Source organism: Rhinatrema bivittatum, chromosome 11 (genome assembly GCF_901001135.1).
Source record: "Rhinatrema bivittatum chromosome 11, aRhiBiv1.1, whole genome shotgun sequence".
NCBI lineage: Eukaryota > Metazoa > Chordata > Amphibia > Gymnophiona > Rhinatrematidae > Rhinatrema > Rhinatrema bivittatum.
In genome coordinates, this window is record NC_042625.1 from 68,558,466 (window position 1) to 68,579,640 (window position 21,175).

The following is a 21,175-nucleotide window of genomic DNA, read 5'->3' on the forward strand; positions in this document are numbered from 1 at the left end:
TGACTATTTAAAAATACAAACAGTCTAACTTGTTTATTCACTGCCTACCTACTGCTATCTTATTGACTGACTATTTAAAAATACAGTCTAACTTGTTTATTCACTGCCTACCTACTGCTATCTTATTGACTGACTATTTAAAAATACAAACAGTCTAACTTGTTTATTCACTGCCTATCTACTGCTATCTTATTGACTGACTATTTAAAAATACAAACAGTCTAACTTGTTTATTCACTGCCTTTCTGACTATTAAAGGCACAAACACACTAAATAATATTCCCAAATAGTTAACTTTGCCCCAGTACTTTTAAAAAAGACAATGTACCAAGCAAAAATTTACTGATTCCTTTCAGCCACCAGCAAGGTGATCCTCTCCTCTCAGTGTTCCCACTGGAATGTGAGTTACTGAGCTCTTCCCTTCTAATTTATAATGTGCTTCTAAGGTAAATTAGTGCAAAACAATCCCTTAGGAGATGTACACTTACGTTAGTTTTCCTGAGTGACTCACAGCTGTGCTGATTAACAAAGAATAGTACCTATTCACATCAAACACACAACCTTAACACTTAGTTAGTCAGCCTGAGTGACTCACTGCTCTCTTGATTAACAAATGTTGGTCCCTATTCAAACCCAATCACACTACCTCAACAGCTTTCCAAGGTGAGTAACTGAGCTGAACTATTCAACTTTTTTACTTCAGTATACACTGCTCCTAGCTTATTTCTAGCTTCTGGCTACTTTTTGGGTTGGTTTTTTTTTTGTGGGTTTTTTTTTTCAATACAAACACTCAGTTAGTATTAAAAACAAACACTCAGTTCTTTAAAAGTCTGGAGAACACTCAGTTCTGCAAACTTTTAAAAATAAACACACTACCTACTGCTACCTTATTGACTAACTATTTAAAAATACAGTCTAACTTGTTTATTCACTGCCTACCTACTGCTATCTTATTGACTGACTATTTAAAAATACAAACAGTCTAACTTGTTTATTCACTGCCTTTCTGACTATTAAAGGCACAAACACACAAACACACTAAATAGTATTCCCAAATAGTTAACTTTACCCCAATACGTTTAAAAAAGACAATGTCCCAAGCAAAAACTTACTGATTCCTTTCAGCCACCAGCAAGGTGATCCTCTCCTCTCAGTGCTCCCACTGGAATGTACATATTGCAGTGTGAGCAAAAATACGCCTCATTTTATAAAGCACGCACATGGCATTTCAAATACTGTCACTGCACTCAGAGAAAAAGAGAGAGAGCGCGCCTTTGTATAGGTTCAGTCTGATACTCTCTATATAGGTACCTCTCTAGAGGGGCACTCTGAACTGGGGTTGGTTTTCGGGAGGTTAGTGGGAGTGATAGTACAGACACATTCAGAGATTTTCATAGTAAAATTTATAACAGCAAAGAATTATAGCCCTTATAAGAGGCATTGATTTGTACACTGCAGTGCTAGCTACTTTCTGTCTCTCTCTCTCTCCACCCCTCTCCTGCGCCTCATGAGGAGCAGTAGCAAAGTTACGCAGGCAACATACGCATGTTGCCTTTGCAACATTTGTGGTTCTGCGCGTCAGTCTTGGTCCCGCTCCCAGAATGCCCATGACCTGCCCATTTTCTTCCTCCTTAATCTAGGCACATGTACATGCATGTATGCGTGCCCTTCCTGGCTTCTTAAAATTTGCGCGGCCCGCATATGTGGTCATTTTTGCACAAGCAACGCTTTTAAAATCTACCTCTGTTGCATCTGTCGGTCGCAGACGGCTGCGTCCTCTCTGCCTTACCTCTTTTCTATCCTCTGCTTCTCCCTTGGGAAAGATGGCTGCCTCCGTTGCTGCTTGCCGAGCTCTCCGGTGTCCCCGGATCGGCATGGGCGATTGTGTTCGCCATGAGTCTCCTGAGGCCTCCTAGGGTGCACACGCGCATGCCGCCCTCTCCTTTGAATGCGTCATGGCGGGAACCTCAGGGGCGGCCCCACCGCATGACATCACTACCTCCGGGTACTTAGCCTCCGCTCACCACTAGTGGTACAAGTTTGCAAGGATTATGGTCCAGCTAATTCTGACCGCTTCTAAGCTGCCCGCTTGGAACACCTCCTACCCTCCGGGGTATCACTGATTCCTGGAAGCTCTGGGTACCCGCTCCTCGGGGGTCCTTCTGCTTCTATCTACCCTCCGGGGTTGCCTCGCTTTAACCACCAGGACACCCGTGCCTCGAGGGTCTTGTTTGCTCTCTTCTCAGGTACCCTCACGGACTACTCTAGGTACTCGTTCCTCGAGGGCCTAATCTCTCTCTGGGGTATCCTGCACCACGGACCTCAGGTCCTCCTTCACAGCTCAGCTATCCAGAGGAGGTTACCATCTCTTCAACAGCTACCATCCTGAGAGTACCTCTGCTCTTCGAACTCTCATTCTGCTTCACCCTATCAGATTCCTGGATTAGTCTGCACCGCGGACCACTATCGGATCTGTCTTCACCAACCTTCAGCTGGAACCGGGTTCACGGGTTACTCCACTCTGTGGACCACTACTGGACGTACATCTACAGCTTGGGTGAGAGCATTCTACTTCCAGAGTGTTTGGAACCTTACAGCGATATCACAGATATACCGGCACTGTCCGCCCCTCGGACAGCACCGTTGTAGTACAATAAAATTTCCTTTCCTCTGTGTCCGCTTACTACTGAGTTTAGCCTATTGTTGTGGTTCCCCACGGGGCCACTCCCCATGGGAAGAATCATCGCTATTACGGCCAAAAGTCCACAATATGCCTCAAACACAACAACCTCTAAGGAAAAATGTTGACCGGGTGCTCCTGAGATGATTGCCAGATTTGGGGTTTGATAGAATTTGTTTCACTGGTGCAGAATCGGTTATAGATGCTCAAAGGAGGAGGTCAAGGAAGGGAGTTTGTCTTCCTGTGGAATACCCCATAGAGAGAGACATTGGGCAATCAGGAGAAGGATGAAGTACATTGGCTTCTGTTCTTATTTAACCTAAACATCTATGTAACTATGTAATATGCATAGGATCCTGTCTGGGTGAAAACAGATACAATAAATACCTTTGAATAATTATAATAATAAGTCTCCACACCCCTTCCCTGTGGGATTAATGATGAATTGTAGAATATTTGTAACAATCAACTTTTTCTTTTGCAGATTTTTAATATTTTTCCACATATTATGCAGTATGTACCTGGACCTCATTTGCGTGTTATGGAAAACATGACACGCTTGAAAGAATTTATCATAGAGAAGAAGAAAATGAATGAAGAGTCCTTGGATCCCAACTGCCCCCGGGATTTTATCGACTGTTTTCTCATCAAAAGGGAGATGGTAATGGTCTTTATAACAATCAGAGTCTTTTCAGCCTACATGATAACCTGAGCTAGAGTGATCCCTGCAATGGAAGTCATTGTTCATCCTAGCATTACCAAGTGGCTGAGAATAATCAGAAAAGGAGCCAAAGAAAAATAAAAAATGTCAAAAATAGACATTTGTAGTGGGAAACTCAACACAGGATGGCAATCGCACCCCTCCTACAGGAAAAAACAGATGAATCTCTATAATTCTGAACTGAGATTCCCGAGGGGTGGGGGGAGACCATTTGGGGACTGGGATACTCTTTGGTGGGCTGGCATAGTGTTTAGAGCTGCAACAGAAGAACGTAGGTTCGAAGGATTTACAGATCATCTTGGCAGGTAGGGGAGGAAGGGAGAAGGGTGCTAATGCGTCTTTTTTGAATTAGGGAATGGGGAAGGGATCTGGGGGGGGGGGGGCAGAGATGGACTGGAATCTTCTAGAGGAGGGGAAGCCACTAAAGGCTCTATGTTGCATTGAATTGGAGGAGGGAGATCTGCCCTGGCTTGGGGGGGTTACTTTAAGATCAGGACTTTAGTGGGGAGGGGAGCTGAATGTTGGTCTGGGAGCACAGGGATAATTGATTAGATTTAGGGCAGCTATCCCTGCCCCTATATTTGGACTCCTAAGTTTCCATACCTGACCTGACCCTACTCTTGTTTCCTACATTTACTGCAGCTAAACTGAGCTGTCTAGTCTGGCAACTAAATTTAGTCATTGAGCCCTTGTCAGTTTTCAAAGAGGCTGATCCAGCTGCCTAATTCTGGAAGTCATGTAGGTAGCCTCTTTGAAAACAGACTCTTAAGATTTCTTTTTCCTACAGACATAAATGGGAAAAAAATCTTAGGGGCTGATTTTAAAAGCCCTATGTGCACTGGGCCTATTTTATAAACGCCCGGCGATGCACGTAGAGCCCTGGGACGCGTCTAAGTCCCGGGGCTTTACTAAAGGGGCGGGTTGGGGTCGTCAGTGCGCGGGGTGGTGGTGGGGTCAGAGGCTCCCAGCACAGCGGCCATTTGCCCCAGGGCTGAAGTAAATTTTCAAACAAAAGTAAAAAAAAGAAAAAGGGAGGGGGAAAGGGAGGGGGAGGTAGGGGAAGGGAAGGTGGGGTGGGGGGGAAGGCAGCGCGGCTGTGCGGGCTCGGTGTGCACTCGGCGCACACAAGGTGCAGAACTGTGCACCCTTTGCGCGCGTCGACCCCTGATTTTATAACATGCGCGTGCATGTACGCCCACGCGCAGGTTTTAAAATCTACCCCTTAGTGTAAATCTCCACCTATGGGGGAGACCACATAAATGACTCCAGCTCTCAGCCGTGTGATTTAGAATGGACATGTCTAACATGCCAACACAACTACAGGATCTTCCAGGGATGACGGGTACAGGCTGGAGCAGAAAACAATGAAATGAAATTTAAAAAACCCCCACAAAAATATTATTATTACAAGTAATAGAAGCAAAATCAGTGCATACACACGTGCATAACACATTTATACTCTTATATTCTATAGGAGACAGAAACCCATGGCATTAAAGTAAAAGAAGAATTTATTAGCATTGGAAAAGATAGAAAAAATAGCTTTTGGACAACTTTTATCCAGAAACCCAAAGCCTTGCCCTGTTTCTTAGTTCTCAGTTCAAGCAATGAGTTCCCAAATCCCCATCTAAATTCTGCTCAGAATATTAGCATATGAGTTCTCATTTCAATCTCACGTGATTGTCAAATGCTCTGGATGAGATGAATTTCTCTGCAGTCCAGATGGGTAATGAATGCAGTTGCAAGATTCTTGGGGGGACATGCAATGACTTTCAGTTCTCTACGTGGCCCAAGTGATCACATTTAGAAATTATTAGGAAAGGTATGGAGAGTATACGAACCTAAAGTTACATGCAACCGGATAACTTGCAGCTTAACCAGATATCTTTAAAAGATATCCAATTAATTGGAACTGGCAGACAAGTAAAAATAGAAGTTAAGAGGCTGATTCTCCCCCACCCCCAAATTTCACATATGGTTTGTTGGGCCATGTACCCCTTCCTGAAATATGTGAAATTGATGCAGTCAGCAGATCGCTGCCCCCTCACCCCATCTCCCCGACCCAACCCATTCCCATTTCCAAACTGGTAGGATTCCAGCTTTGTTCCCCCAGCCCCTTCTACTCACCAGCAGCATCAATAGGCTGGTCCAAACTGCCCATCCACCTCCGGACACTCCATCCCACCCCCTGATGATAAAAAACTAGCCCTGCAAGGACAATCCATTGCTCTGTTTGTTGAAGTAGAGCTGGAAGCATAAATTATCCTCAGAAGAGTAAGTCACCACAGCTTAAGTAGTTATCCGGCTATAATTTAACCAGATAAGTGGCTAAATATGCCGCACTAAACATTTAGATGGATAACTAGTGAGTTATCCATCTCAATGGCTTTAGGATACCTACTGTTAGAAATTATTAGGGAAGGAAAGGAAAGTAAAATAGAGAATCATATTATCTCTGTATTGCTCCATGGTGTGACCACATCTAGGGGCAGATTTTAAATGCCCTGTGCGCGTAAATCCGGCCGGATTTACACGCGCAGGGCCCTCGCACGCCGGTGAGCCTATTTTGCATAGACATCCCGGCGCGCGCGCAGAGCCCCGGGATGTGTGTAAGTCCTGGGGCTTTGTAAAAGGGGCGGGGAGGGGGCGTGTTGGGGGGGGGCGTGCCCGGAGCGACGCGGCGTTTTGGGGGCGTGACATGGCGTTTCGGGGGCGGGCCCGGGGGTGTGGTGCCGGCCCGGGGGCGTGGTCGAGGCCTCCGGACCAGCCCCCGGGTCGGGTGATGGCGCGCCAGCAGCCCGCTGGCACGCCCAGCTTTACGTCTGCTTTTAGCAGGCGTAAATCTGCCAACAAAGGTAAGGGGGGGGTTTAGATAGGGCCGGGGGGGGGGTGGGTTAGGTAGGGGAAGGGAGGGGAAGGTGGGGGGAGGGCGAAGGAAAGTTCCCTCCGAGGCCGCTCTGAAATTGGAGCGGCCTTGGAGGGAACAGGCAGTGCGCGCTGGGCTCGGCGCACGCAGGTTGCACAAATGTACACCCCCTTGCGCGCGCCGACCCCGGATTTTATAAGATATGCGCGGCTACGTGCGTATCTTATAAAATCCAGCGTACTTTTGTTCGCGCCTGGTGCGCGAAGAAAAGTACGCGATCGCGCAAATTTTTAAAATCTACCCCCTAGTGTACTGTGTGCAATTCTGGTCACTGCATCTCAAAAAGATATAGCGGACGTGGAAAAGGTACAGAGAAGGGCAACAGAACTGATAAAGGGAATGGTACAGCTCCCCAATGAGGAGAGGCTAAAGAGTTTAGGGCTCTTCAGGTTGAAGAAGAGACGGCTGAGGTGTATAAAATTATGAAGGGAATGGAATGGGTTAATGCAAATCAGTTATTTGCTCTTTCAACAAATAAAAAGACTAGTGGACACTCCATGAAGTTACTTAAGTTACTAAGTTTTACATTAAAATCAAATCAGAGAAAATATTTTTTCATTCAATGTATAATGAAGCTTTGGAATTCATTACGAGATGATATGGTAAAGGCAGTTAGCATAGCTGGGTTTAAAAGGTTTGGATGAGTACCTGGTGGGAAAATCCATAAACCATATTTATCCAAGTAGAGGTAAACTTAGGAAAACTACTGCTTGTTTCTGCGTATAAGCAGCATGGAATGTATAACTATTTAGTATCCTGCAAGATACTTGTGACCTGGATTGACCATTCTTGGAAACAGGAAGCTGGACTTGATGGGTCTTTGATATGACCAAGTATGGTAATTCTTATATTTTATGCTCTAAATTTTGCATCATGGAAGAAATGTCCAAAACCTCATCAAATGAAATAAAAATTTCCTCTCTATTCTGAATAAAATCATTATCCCTAAAACTAATAGGGTGTAAGGACCACATTAATACTTAAGGAAACTGGAAAATAAACTAAACTTTATCTAAAAATCACTTTAATAACCTTTGTTTTAAAAAATACCAGCAAAAAGGTTATGCATATTTCAGCTGACTGAATAAGAGAGCAACCAAACAGCAAACTTCCTGCAACAAAAATGAACCCCCTTTCTCCTTTTCCATTTTTTCTTAATTTAGCCAAAAAGGCTGAGATACAGGATTTACTTCTTTGCCCCCTTTCTTTTTACTAAACAAAGGAGACCTATTCTTTTATATGTAATTAGTTAAGATGTTTAATTACTATTCAATCCCTTTTATTGGCTCCAGGGATGAATACTTAATGTATCGCTTACTTAAGCTCTGATGCAAAAGCCTGCAATTAACCAGTTTAAAATTAAACAATGTCTGATGGGCTGACCAAAAAAGGTTTGCTATAATCCTCATAGTAGCAGTTTTGGCCAGCAAATTGCACAGCACTGGCTTCCAGCCAATAGGACCCTGTGCTAGGACCAAAGTCCCTTTCCCAGAAACTTCAAAGCCTCAATAGCCCATCATAAACATGAATTGATTACTCTTCTTTTGTCTTTCAAAAGAAAATGTGCTGTTTTCTACCCTTAGGCATTTTGTGACATCAAAAGAAATGGATAGAAACCGCTTCCTTAATTACTTAAATTATACCTTAACTATGCTGAGGAAAAAAACATTTTAAATTAATATATGCACCTAAGTCACTAAGTTGCATTAGTAAATGTATTAGCCCAGAAATAACACAACATTGACAGTACAGCAAGCAACTAAAGTCATCTCCTAGTTAAGTTCTCAGAGGAGTTAAGGTGACCCAGGACAGTAGATTTACAAAGGCCAAGAAAGCAAATAATGAAATGTAGCCCAGCCTCAGATTCATACTTTGTTGGGAAAATTGTAGAGGCTCCACTTTGAATTTTGGTCAATGATAAATCTTCAGCATCGCTGAGTTTTGTATAAAAAATTAGTCTTTTCTTACCTGGAAATATTTGCTGTCCCCTACCTTTCCACAGGAAAAGCAGAACCCGGCTTCTGAGTTCAATGATGATAATCTGGTGATGAGCACCTTAAATCTGTTCTTCGCAGGGTCTGAGACTACCAGCGCAACCCTGAGATATGCCTTCCTGATTCTCCTGAAATATCCCGAAATTACAGGTGAAAAGCCAAAATATATTCACAGCAAAGGCAGGCAATACATGGAACAGACGCCTAGCAGAGATGGTGATGCAAAAATAGTATCAAAATTAAAAAATTCATGGGATGGGCACAGTGATAGGGAAGTAAAGAGTAAATCCTGGGACAGTAACAGAGGATCCTCAGTAATGGGAGAGAAAGGGGTAAAGCCTGAGAAGGGCACAGAGGATTCTCACTGATGGGGGAGTGAGAGATAAAGTCTGGTATTGGTGCAGAGTATCTGTAATGGCAGGGGAGAGATGTGTAAAGCTTAGGACTGACACAGAGAACCCTCTGCAGTAGTGGAGTGAAGGATAAAGCCTGGGATAGACACAGAGGATCTTCAGTCGTGGTAGCAAGTAATGTTAGCAGTATTGCAGCAGGAAGAAAGAATGAGCAGAGATTGGATAGGCCTTAGAATTATTTACCTATTGTCATTTGAGTTTGCTTTTCAAATTTACAACTTGTTTGGTTGGTCCTGTATGAGTTTTATGGAAGAAGAGATCTGGGCATTGTCATCCAGTGGCAGAACCTCAGACATGGCTATGTGAGTCTTTAAATCATGAGGTCATGCTGGTGAAGTAATGCAGGTGGCAGGGAAAACACAAAGTGCACCTTCCTGAGGAAGAAGATGTATTCAGATCCTGACATACTTTTCCAAAAATGCAAACTAGGCAGTGATCATGTTCCCAGCTTGGATGCTTTTAATTACTATGGAGGTCATTTTCCAATGGATTTTTGCACATAAAACTGCGTGACCTACGGACTTTAGAAAATTGCTACTTTTACTGAATTTTCAAAGATTTTACATACATAACTGTGAAGGATTTCAAAGGAGCATGGGATAAACACTGTGGATCCCTAAAGGCTAGAGGATGGGAATAAATAAAAAAAGCTTGGGGGTAACCTGCACGGAGCAGCAGTTACTACCCTTAACAGAAAAATGGGGTAAACTGCATGGAGTGGAACTTACTACCTTGGGAAGCTTGCTGGGCAGACTAGATGGACCATTTTGGTCTTTTTCTATGTTTTACTATGTTACTATAAATGGGCACTTGAAAATTGCTTTGATATATGGTACTTTTACATGCATATCTACTTTGAAAATTCACTCCGTGTGTAATGGGATTTGTTGGTAGAGCACTTCCATTTGCAACCTGCAACCTTTTTTTACATTATTCACAAAAGTCCTCCTCCATCATTTGCAGAAGGATGATTCCCCTCTAGTAAAAACGATTGAGCGGAGTTATCACCATCTGTATTTCACACATCAGCACTAATTATGATATCTTTGAGCATTTGACTCAGATTCCTTACTACTCCTTTCAACCCTTAGGAAGTCTTAGTTCATACTTTGACCTTTATCAAGTGTTTGCTGCCTCTGAACTCCTGAAATGCACCTCTCCTGGTTCATAGACATGTAATATGCCTTCCAAAACACAAAAGTTCTTCATTGAGGTGGTACCATCATCCCCTGAAGCCTGAGGCAGTTCTGCAAGGCAGTTAATCAGCAACCCATACTGATTAGTCTCTTCCCCTCTCCACCCTCTCTGAGGAAAGATTCTGGATCCTTCTCTCAGAATGTCCAATTACACTGTGGACCCAACCACCACAGGGTCTAACTTCAGAGATGTTTCTGAGAGATGCCATTGCTTAGGATAACATCGGTTTAAGTCTCCGGTTCAGTGGGGCCACCGAGGTCTGGGATGTGTCATACTCATACTTCCCTCACCTACTAGATCCTGGGATGGGGGGACCACAGATGAGTTATGCGGCAGGGGAGATCAAGGATGGGGGGGACTAAGGATGATTTATGCAAGCAGCACTGAGAAGTTCAGTTTCAAAGGCTCAACTTTCAGTCATTGGCTAGGGAGGGGAGCGATCCATGTCAATGTTTGAGACTGAGAGCCCTTTGAGAGAGGAGGTGATAGATCTGAATGCTCATCAAAAATGTGTCAGAGGGAGGGAAATTTGGGAGGCTCAAAAAAAAGGAAGAATAAGAACATAAGAACATGCCATACTGGGTCAGACCAAGGGTCCATCAAGCCCAGCATCCTTTTTCCAGTAGTGGCCAATCCAGGTCATAAGAACCTGGCAAGTACCAAAAAGCTAAGTCTATTCCATGCTACTTTTGCTAGTAATAGCAATGGCTATTTTCTAAGTCGACTTAATTAATAGCAGGTAATGGACTTCTCCTCCAAGAACTTATCCAATCCTTTTTTAAACCCAGATACACTAACTGCACTAACCACATCCCCTGGCAACAAATTCCAGAGTTTAATTGTGCGTTGAGTGAAAAACAACTTTCTCCGATTAGTTTTAAATGTGCCACATGCTAATTTCATGGAGTACCCCCTAGTCCTTCTATATCCGAAAGAGTAAATAACCGATTCACATTTAGCCATTCTAGACCTCTCATGATTTTAAACACCTCTATCATATCCCCCCTCATCCGTCTCTTCTCCAAGCTGAAAAGTCCTAACCTCTTTAGTCTTTCCTCATAGGGGAGCTGTTCCATCTGCTTTATCATTTTGGTTGCCTTTCTCTGTACCTTCTCCATCGCGACTATATCTTTTTTGAGATGTGGGAATATGATGAGATATGGGAATATGAATAGTTGTTGGGCCTATGGTTAAATAAGAATAGAGGCAGCCTGTACAGAAACACACTTTTCTATATTTCTCTCTCCTAGCTATATGCAGATATATATATATATATATATTTTACAGAAAATGTAGTGCGGGAAATTGACCTTGTGATTGGACAGGAAAGGGCTCCAGCAGTGGAGGATCGGAGCAAGATGCCATACACAGATGCTGTCATCCATGAGGTCCAGCGCTTTGCAGATATTGCTCCCTTGGGCGCACCCCATGAAGTCACCCAAGACATTGAGTTCCGTGGCTACACCATCCCCAAGGTCAGCTGCATGGCGGAACAATCCTGAGGCTTGCTAATAATTATTGAATTCCACTGTCATCAAGACCCTCTCCCCCCAACCCTGCAAATAAGTATCATTTTAAGAGAGTTATATATGGATTATCCACTAGTTCTTGATCCACTTTCTCTCTCAGTTCACTAATGTGCACTAGAATAAACACAGATAGAGAGCCTGAAGCAGACATGGAGTAGCTTGTAGGAGGCAGCTAGTTATAAAGCACAAACAGGCCGATTTAGTACAATGCGCTCCGACGGAGTACACTGTTAACCTACCATTGGACGCGCATTTTCCCTTACCCCTTATTCAGTAAGGGGCGGAAAACGTGCGTCCAACCTGCCGAACCTAATAGCGCCCTCAACATGCAAATGCATGTTGATGGCCCTATTAGGTATTCGCACGCGATTGAGAAAGTAAAATGTGCTAATTTCTTCCGGCACCGGGAAAGTGCACAGAAAAGCAGTAAAAACTGCTTTTCTGTGCACCCTCCCACTTAATATCATGGCGATATTAAGACGGAGGTCCCGAAGAGTAAAAAAATGAAAAAAAAAATTGGAAGTCGGCCGGCGGCTGTCGAGTCGAAAACCGGACGCTCAATTTTGCCGGCGTCCGGTTTCCGAGCCAGTGGCTGTCAGTGGGCTTGAGAACCGACGCCAGCAAAATTGAGCATCGGCTGTCAAACCCACTGACAGCCACCGAGCCTCATTTAAATACTGTATCGCGCTCATAGGCGAGTGGCCTATGCGCGTGCCATCGCCCTCTCTCCCGCGGATTTTACTGAATCGGCCTGATTCTGGGTTCAGGCTGAACTAGTAAATAGCTACTTTAGACAGTGAGATAAGAAGGATGGAGAGAGCAGCGCAGCCACCACGTTCAGAGCTCCCTTAAGGCCATGAAGCTGTTATAGTTAATAGGGGAGAGGGGAAGGGGTCCTGGGGCTTGTGAGTGTGCGCTGGCTCAGTCCTGGCATTCCCTGATTGTTACTGCTACAGCCAGGCCCAGTTTAAGAGCTGCAAGGTGAGGGAAGGTGGCATTAGCATAATGGGAAGGAAACCTGGTTGGGAAGGGTGAGGGGGAGTGGAAATCCAGGTGCAGCTATATCTAGCTTTGCCACTGACACAGTTGGTTGATCTGTTATGTCTCAAATTCTTGTCTCCAGGGCACTATGGTCTTCCCTGCATTGACTACAGTTCTAAAGGATCCCAAGTGGTTCAAGAACCCCTACAGCTTTGACCCTGGACACTTCTTGGATGAGAACGGTGCTTTTAAGAAGAATGACGCCTTCATGCCCTTTTCAGCAGGTAGTTCTCTGGAAAAGCCAGAGCGAGAAATGGGTAAAAGGGAAATCCACACCGAGATACACAACATGAAAAAGCTGGGAGGCATTTCCTGCTCTTCAGAGTCTGCCATTACTTGTATTTAAACACTGGGAGGGGGGATGAGGCGGGGATTCATTACACAAGTTTGTCTGACTAACAGGCCGATGCAATATTGGGCACTAAGGTCAGGGCGCAGCTGAACGTGCGGTTGGCCGTGCTATACTTACGCCCAATGCAATACTGGGATTAGTGTGTCCAAAACAGTGTGTAGCTAACAATGCTCATCAGATGTAAAATGTATGTCCTTAAGGCTATTAGATAGTACACTCAATGTAAAAAGGAGGCGAACGTTTTTACGCTCAAAAATTAACGCCAGCCCCAAAGCTGCTGTTAATTTTTGAGTCGCCCCCAAGCCATGCAAAGAAACGCAGAAATACTTTTTTTCTGTGGTTCCTCTGACTTAATATTGCTGCGATACACTACATTTATGCTGACGACATTCAATTGATTCTACCAATTGAAGAATCAATTGAAAAAACACTAAACTTTGCAATGCTATACCTAGACATAATTAAACAACTATTAAACCAAATGGAACTTGTAATCAACATTGAAAAAACGGAATTTATACATCTAGAGCGAAAAAACATCGAAAGAATTCAAAATCCCATTAGACTTAAAAATGACAAATCAGTAGACTTAACTGATAAAGCTAGAAACCTAGGAGTAATTATAGACACGGAACTGAGCCTTAAGCAACACATATCAATAAAAACAAGAGAAGGCTACGCCAAACTTATGATCCTTAGAAGACTAAAACCATTATTAAATCAGGAACAGTTTCGTACAGTACTACAAGCTTTAATATTTGCCAGCACGGACTACTGCAACACACTCTTCCTAGGACTGCCATACACCCCTATCAGGCCACTGCAAATACTACAGAACTCGGCTGCCAGAATACTTACTGGTAAAGGCAGAAGAGATCATATCACCCAAACACTTGCAGATTTGCACTGGCTCCCAATAGAACAGAGAATTCAATATAAAGCACTATGCACAGTTCATAAGCTAATTAACGACGAAAACTCAAACTGGCTAAACACCGAATTACGATTACATGTCCCCCAAAGAAATCTCAGATCGGCCAATAAAGCTCTACTAACCATACCCTCAGTCAAAACAGCAAAGTTGACCCAAGTTAGAGAGAGAGCACTGTCTTTGGTAGGACCAGTACTATGGAACACATTACCACTAGAATTAAGACTAATGAAAGAAATAAAACTCTTCAAAAAAGGCTTAAAAACTTGGCTCTTCAAAAAAGCATTTCACAGTGAGGTAACGGAATAACAAATGCACAAAATAGGAAATCGCCAAGATAAAGCAGTATTGCCTACTTTTGTTATTTTCTTACAATCTAAGTATTAAATTATAAAGACAGTTAATAGTAAATGGTAACCACACCCTCTCACAAATTAAGTATATTATCGAACTATGTAACCGTATAATAATGGCACCCTTGGATAAATTAGAAACGACATATTTGTGCCTAACTGTAAACCGTTGTGATGGTGCTCTACTATACGACGGTATAGAAAAGTTTTTAAATAAAATAAATAAATAAACAAAAGCAGCAAAAAAAAAAAGGTCTTTAAAGCGGTCAGTTTAGGAATAGAGACACTCGGCATCCATTTTCCTAACCTGTGCACCTGCCACGTCTCCTAGGCGCTTGATGCCATGGACGCACTAGTGTCGCTCAATTTATCCCTAGCGCATCCTTTAGCATGGGGGCCCATTTACGTATTGCATCGAGCGCTCAGAAGAGGATATTATGCGCGCATTTTTAGCGAGTCGGTATTGCATTGGCTTGTATGTGTGGGACTTAAGCAGGACAAACTGCTGGTTTTAAATTTCCCATCGCTTTGACAGCCTCCAATTTATCTGACTAACTTCTAGCTGGATAAAAGTTAGCTGGATAAGTCAGAAGCATTCAGGGTGATTTCAAGGTTGGAGTAAAGTTAGCTGATTAATTTATCCAGCTAACGGGGAGATTTATTAAGCCGTGATTTTTTATTTGGGAGAGGTAAATAATTGCAAGGAGGGGATCCCTGAGATATTTAGCTCCTCCCCAAGAAAATATTGCAGCAAACTTTTTTTTCACCAGACAAACGCACTTCAAAAATCCCATGGTGAAATGGGGCTGCCATCACGTTAAAGGGCCCAAGTCCCTAAAATCACCTCTCTTTCTCAAAGTGATAAAATTCTCCCAGTGTGTCTTTGGAGACTCTCACCCAACTCCCGCCACTATCTAAGACAGCGGCGACCTAAAAAATATATTTTTTAAACCTTTCAACCCTACCAAACATTTGCCACCTCGGTGAGAGAGGCTTTCCTCCTCTGTACTGGTGGCACTTTCTCACAGACAATGCTCAGCCTGGGTGTGCCATGCTCTCAGGCATGCTTAATGGTGCAGGGTTGGCCTGGTGGTGATTCCATTTTACAATGCTTGGAATATGATTGGTCCATAAGCCACTGCCCCTTTAAGGGGGGGGGGGGGGGGCTGATGGGACAATACTGAGCAGAGCTTCTCAGAAACTGCTAGTGGGATAGAGGAGGAGGAGCCTTTTTCAGCACTGCACCTCCAGACAGCTGCCTACTCTACCTAGTGGGAAATCTGTGCCTGCTCCCAAGACAGATATTTTGGGGCATTTCCCCATCTTTAGTGTTCCATGGCTGGATTGGATGGGTGGAGCAGCAGAAGCTATGACCTTCTGAGATTCATGCAGGGAAATAAAGGAATCTTTATGTGGTTTTTCATCATAGAGGACCCTAGGGAAGAGCGCTACAAGTTATCAGGAACAAACTAAGTCAGTTTGTTTACATCCATTGCATTTATGGAATTATAGTTCCTGTCTATTTTTTAAATGTAATACTTCTCAATTTCATATCCATAGATGCAATGAGGGAAAACCCAGCACTTGCTCATTCTCTCTTTGAAAACCTAGACCCATTGGAGGGGCGGTGAGAAAAGCCTGGCAAAAGCAGACTCCCCCCATTATTGACCTATTCAGTTAGTGAAATTAGGGGACCGATTTTCAAAGGGTTTAGGTGTTATGGTTTGTGGGTATGTGGACCCTTGGCCCGAGATCAGAGTTGTTACCACCTGTGGGGAGGACCCCCATAGATCCACACCATCGGGAGGTGAGGTCAGGCACAGCAGGGAGCTCTGGGTGAGAAGTGGAGAGGTCCCGAGGAGCCAGGAGGGATTCCCACAGTAGGCAGACAAGCTGGAGATAATACCTGGGCAGAGACCCTGAGGGGGAAGGTGCTAAGCAGGCCACACAGCGGGAGACGTGAGACTGGCCCTGCAGGAGGTATTCCGGAGAGGCAACCCCGAGGGGCGGAGCTGCGCAGCGAAGGAGGTGCTGATGCAATGACATACGCCAACCCCGTGGAGCAGGGAAGCTCGAGTCAGATCTCCAATGATGACGTGTGCTAGATCCCGAGGAGTGGGAAGCACTGACAGTCTCTAGTATGGCACATAGGCGCAGCCCCGAGGAGCAGGGAAGCACTGAGGTAGAACTCACGAGTGGTAAAGGTGTTCCAGGGCAGCCCCGAGGAGCGGGGAGCCTTGCAGGGTAGGACCTCAGGAGGCGCAGGGCCAGCCCGAGGAGCAGGGAAGGCCAGGAGACCAAGTCCCCATAGAGTGCGCACACTGGCCCCCGAGGAGCAGGTACCAGACAAAGTCCAAAGACCAAGGAACACAGAGACAGGAGCTTGTAGAGACGAATGGAACTCGTTGCCAAGTCGGCTAGCTGGGGGCGAAGGTGGAGCTTAAGTACCTTGATCCGATGACCTTATCAATCAGGGACGCCCCGAGGTTCCCGCCGAAGAGGCTTCAAAGAAGGACCCGGTGGCACGCATGCGCATGCCTTTGAAGGCCCAGCGTCAATGTGGGTGGCGGCGGCATCTTGGCCGCCATGAGGAACCATGGGGAATGTGGCAGTGGAGACTGGCCTGCGCCACGAGCAGACCCGGGGAGGGCAGGAGAACGGTGCAGGATGTAGGTAGACATGGTCACAGCCGTCTGCGACCGACGGGCATAACATTAGATTCCTAACTTTAAGTTGGACTCCTAAATTGGCCCTTTTAAAAGTTTGCTAGGGCTGACTTCCTAAATTTAGGTGCCTAGTTTCACTAGGCGACTACATTTAGGGTCCTAAAAAATGGGTGGCTATGGGGGCAGATTTAAGGTGGGGTAAAAAAGCTAGGCACTTAGCTGCTCAAACTGTCCTCTGACCCCCCTAGTCAGTTGGGATTTTACGCTGTTCCTAATGAATATGAAAGAAATATATTGGAGGTTCTGATTCAAATGTATATCATGCAAATTCATGAGGGATATTCTAAAAACCCGTTTACAGGGGCACAAAGACTGATTTGAGCATCATTGCTTCATAACATCTTCTCCTCCCTCATGCAGAAAGTCTTTGCAGGAGTAATCTAATGTGATAATACAATGCATGATCCTGTGCTCAGTGATTTTACACTATGCCAAGCACCTTATCCATGTCTGATGTCCTTTCCCAGGAAAGCGGATCTGCCTCGGGGAAGGCCTGGCCCGCATGGAGCTCTTCCTGATCATCACTACCATCCTGCAGAACCTCACTCTGACGACTACAAAGGAGCCAAAGGACATTGACCTCAGCTCAGGTCTGAGTTCAGGCAATGCACCACGCCCTTATCTGCTTTGTGTGCGCCCACGCTAAAGATATTCTACATGAATGCTGTGCCTTAGGAGCTGTGTACTCCATGGGATACCAACAGTATCCCCAGCACAGGTTTTCTCCTCATGTGGCACTGTTTATACAAGATCGGATTGAGAAGGGAACCCATGAATTCAAGAACTCATTATTCAGCTGTACCTTATCCCTATTCTCCTCCTTTGACTGAGATGTCCTGCAATACAACACATCAGTGAATGCCTTGGCTTTGGATTTATAACAGAATGCACAAAATTGGAAACATTAAATAGAAAATTGGCAACTCACCCCCCTGTGCATGCTTGCCAGATTTCTGCTCTGCTGGCTGTCTAAGCCAGGTAATTTGGCAGGTAGACTGAAAGTGATCAGGTAACTCCATGTCATCAGGAAACAGCTGAGCCAGTCCTGGTTTTACCCTATTGCATCTAGAGATTAGAAGCACCTGCTTTCCTTAGAAAAATTGGAACTAAATGTCTAGAGATTCAGTGGGATAAAACCAGGACTGGTAGTGCATATCACCGATGACCTGGTGCTGCCTAGTTTATTGTAAATCAGTGACTTATGAACATTTATTAATTTAGGGGTAGATTTTTAAAGAAGTGCACGCGAGTCCATGTGCGCACGCTACCTGGCGCGCATGTTATATAATCATGCCAAGCACACATATGCACTGGATTTTGTAATCTGCGTGCACATGTGTGGACGGAAGATTTAGGAAATTCCCATGCGGGACGCATCCTGACCTTCTGCAATTCCCTCCCAGTCTGCTGGAACGGACTGGGAGGGAACTTCCCTACCCCCCCATCTAACCTTCCTTCTCCTTCCCCTTTCCTCCCTACCCCCTAAACCCTCCCTACCTTATTTTTTTAATTTTTCAAGTTGCTGTTCCTTTGGAGCAGTAGTAACTTGCCGGCGCGAGCTTCCCCGGCACAGTGGCAAATGGCAAATGGGATATCTCTTCTAAAGATACTTGGAAAACAGGGAAGTAGCCCAACAGACTTAGACAAAGAGTACCCAAATGTGAATGAATCAAAACTGCCTTTATCATTTGCTAACAAGCAGTTTGTGAAACCAAAAAGAAATCAAAGTTCAAATAAAAAACATCCTTTTTAAAATATATTTATTAGTAGAATTTTCAAATAATCCAAGCAAAAATAAACTTGTACAGAAACAGCACATAGAGATCCTCAAACAATAGGAAACATCATTATAAGTAAATATAACTGGATCTCTCATACTCTGTCAGTCCACAAATGAAAGGGAATTCCAAGTCAGAAATAGTGAGAAGAAATAATAATATAAACTAGAATGATACAATGAATGGAAAGGAAGGAGCCCTCAAATAATTGTTGACGCCAATATCATAGGAGAGCATCTAACTTATGGCAGGGGAAGCAGATTCCTGCGGGAGTCTATCATTAGGAAAAACAGTCAATTGGGAGGGATCAAAAAATAATTTAACTCCATGATATTTAACTACACACTTACAAAGTACAAATAAAAAATGTACTTTGAAATATCTGCATGTGAATGCCAGAAATATGAACAGTAAGATTGGTCAGAATATATAGCATTATACGAGGATATAGACATTACAGGCATTTCAGATATGTGGTGGAAGGAGGATAACTAATGGGACACTGTGATACCAGGTATAAATTATATCCATGTCATAGAACAGATCAAATTATTGGAGGGATGGCACTGTATGTAAAAAATGTCAAGCATGATAAAAATTCTACAGGAAACAAAATGCACTGTGAAATCCTTATGGATAGTAAGGGTACAACAGTGGGTGTATACTACTGTCTACCTGGCCAAAATGAATCAATAGACATTGAAATGTTAGCTGAAATTAAAAAATCAAATTAATTTGGCAACACTTTAATAATGTGAGATTTCAATTTTCTCAATATTGACTGTGTCAATGTCTTATCCAGACGTGCTAGAAAGGTTTAAGGGGTCAATTTAAAAAAGGTGTGTATGCATGTTATAAAATACATTTCCTGTGCACACAGTCGTGCCGGATTTTCATGTCTGCACACACGTGGGGACAGGTTGTCTGCTCCTTGTGTGTGGGGGAAGGAATTTTAGAATAATACGCACACAACACGAGTAGGGCTACCCCAGTTCCCTCCCAGTCCGCTCCAATAAAGGAGTAGACAGGAACTTCCTTATCCCTAACCCTATCCTTCCTGCCTCTTCCCCTTTCCTCCCTGACCCCTATCCCTAATTTCTTATTTTTGTAGTTATTGCTCCACTGGAGCAGAAGTAATCCCCGAGTGCCAGCCCGCTGCCGGCGCACACTTCCCTGGGACAGTGTGTAATAGCGCTGTCCTGGCCAGCCTCCTGCTCCACTCCTTCCTGCCCAGACCCTGACCCCTGCCCTTCCCTTTCAGCAGGCCCGGCACTTGTGCGTGTATCGATGGTTACGTGCGTAAGGCCCAGCCATGCACATAACCCCCGATTTTTACCCGTGCGGGCCTTTTAAAATTTGGACGTTAGTTTCTGGATGTCATAAATGATACTTCATGGATCATTTATGACATCCAGACATTCAGTTTCAAGAGTAATTAAACAAATAATAGCCTTAAGCTATTATTTGTTTAATTACTCTTGAAACTGTTATATGTAAAGCCCATTGCTTATTCCTTATTGTTAACTTATTGTTTACTTACTGTTTAACCCGTTTTATGTAAAGCCTGTTGCTAATATTAATGTTTACTGTAAACCGAGGTGATGTATATCTATACGTACCACGGTATATAAGAATCTCTAAATAAATAAATAAAATAAAATGGAACAGCTGGTTCTAGAACCAATGAGAGAAACAGCTATTTTATATCTAGTCCTGAGTGGAACACATGACCTGGTTCAGGGGGTTACTGGGTGGGGTTGCTAATATTTTATTTAATATCTATTTAGCCCCTATTGGTCAAGCCCTTGCTGATCTGGAAGTTGGGTATCGAATTTTCTCTGACGACATACAGTTCTTTGTACATGTGAGTAGGACCAAAGACAAAGCCCTGCAGAAAGTTTATTTTTGCTTAAAGTGTTTGAATCAGTGGTTGACAAAGAACAAACTTGTCTTGAATATGTCAAAAACAGAAATTTTGTACCTTGTAAGATATCCCACATGGGATTTTCTAAGGAATTTAGACATTGATGAGACATCAATTAATATCTATATAAATAAAAATGTTAAATAGTTTGTACGTCGTCGCTAATCTCGCCAACCGCTTAACCGAATGCATTCAAATTTGCACACAACATTCACTTCCCATACGGGAAGGATCTTATACACTTACATTACATATAGGTCACACCTGTGACAGGTAATACAAGTTTAAAAATTGCTTACACAAAACAGCAACATCTGGTGGCCGTCGGCACAAGCGCAACCTCTTAAACCTTTCTCACACACTCACACACCACACCCCACCCCCACACAGGGCTATTGTCTTTCATTCACACTCCCTCATAACACACAGAAATCCACACTCATCACACCACACACCCCCACCCACACGCCTGCCAATGTCACTTACTTCACCCACCCTCCCAAAACACACCAAAACACGAATTCCTGGCTGCTACATTGGGAAGCCACGCATTTCACACACCCTCTGATTTTAAATTAAAGTACCCTCTTCCACCCACCCACGCACTGCA

General features: G+C 43.9%; 1 protein-coding gene across 2 annotated transcripts in view; it reads left to right on the forward strand.

The window, feature by feature from the left end:
• The window catches only part of LOC115100865 (cytochrome P450 2G1-like), a 106,570-nt gene extending 85,856 nt beyond the window's left edge, over positions 1–20,714 (forward strand). For both annotated transcript variants that reach the window (XM_029619873.1, XM_029619872.1), the window contains exons 5-10: positions 3,165–3,341; positions 8,330–8,471; positions 11,219–11,406; positions 12,584–12,725; positions 17,331–17,453; positions 20,429–20,714. In XM_029619873.1, coding sequence (XP_029475733.1) covers positions 3,165–3,341; positions 8,330–8,471; positions 11,219–11,406; positions 12,584–12,725; positions 17,331–17,453; positions 20,429–20,712 — 1,056 coding nt within the window. In that variant the 3' untranslated portion in view covers positions 20,713–20,714. The remainder of the gene's footprint in view (positions 1–3,164; positions 3,342–8,329; positions 8,472–11,218; positions 11,407–12,583; positions 12,726–17,330; positions 17,454–20,428) is intronic.
• The last annotated feature ends 461 nt before the right edge of the window (positions 20,715–21,175 follow it).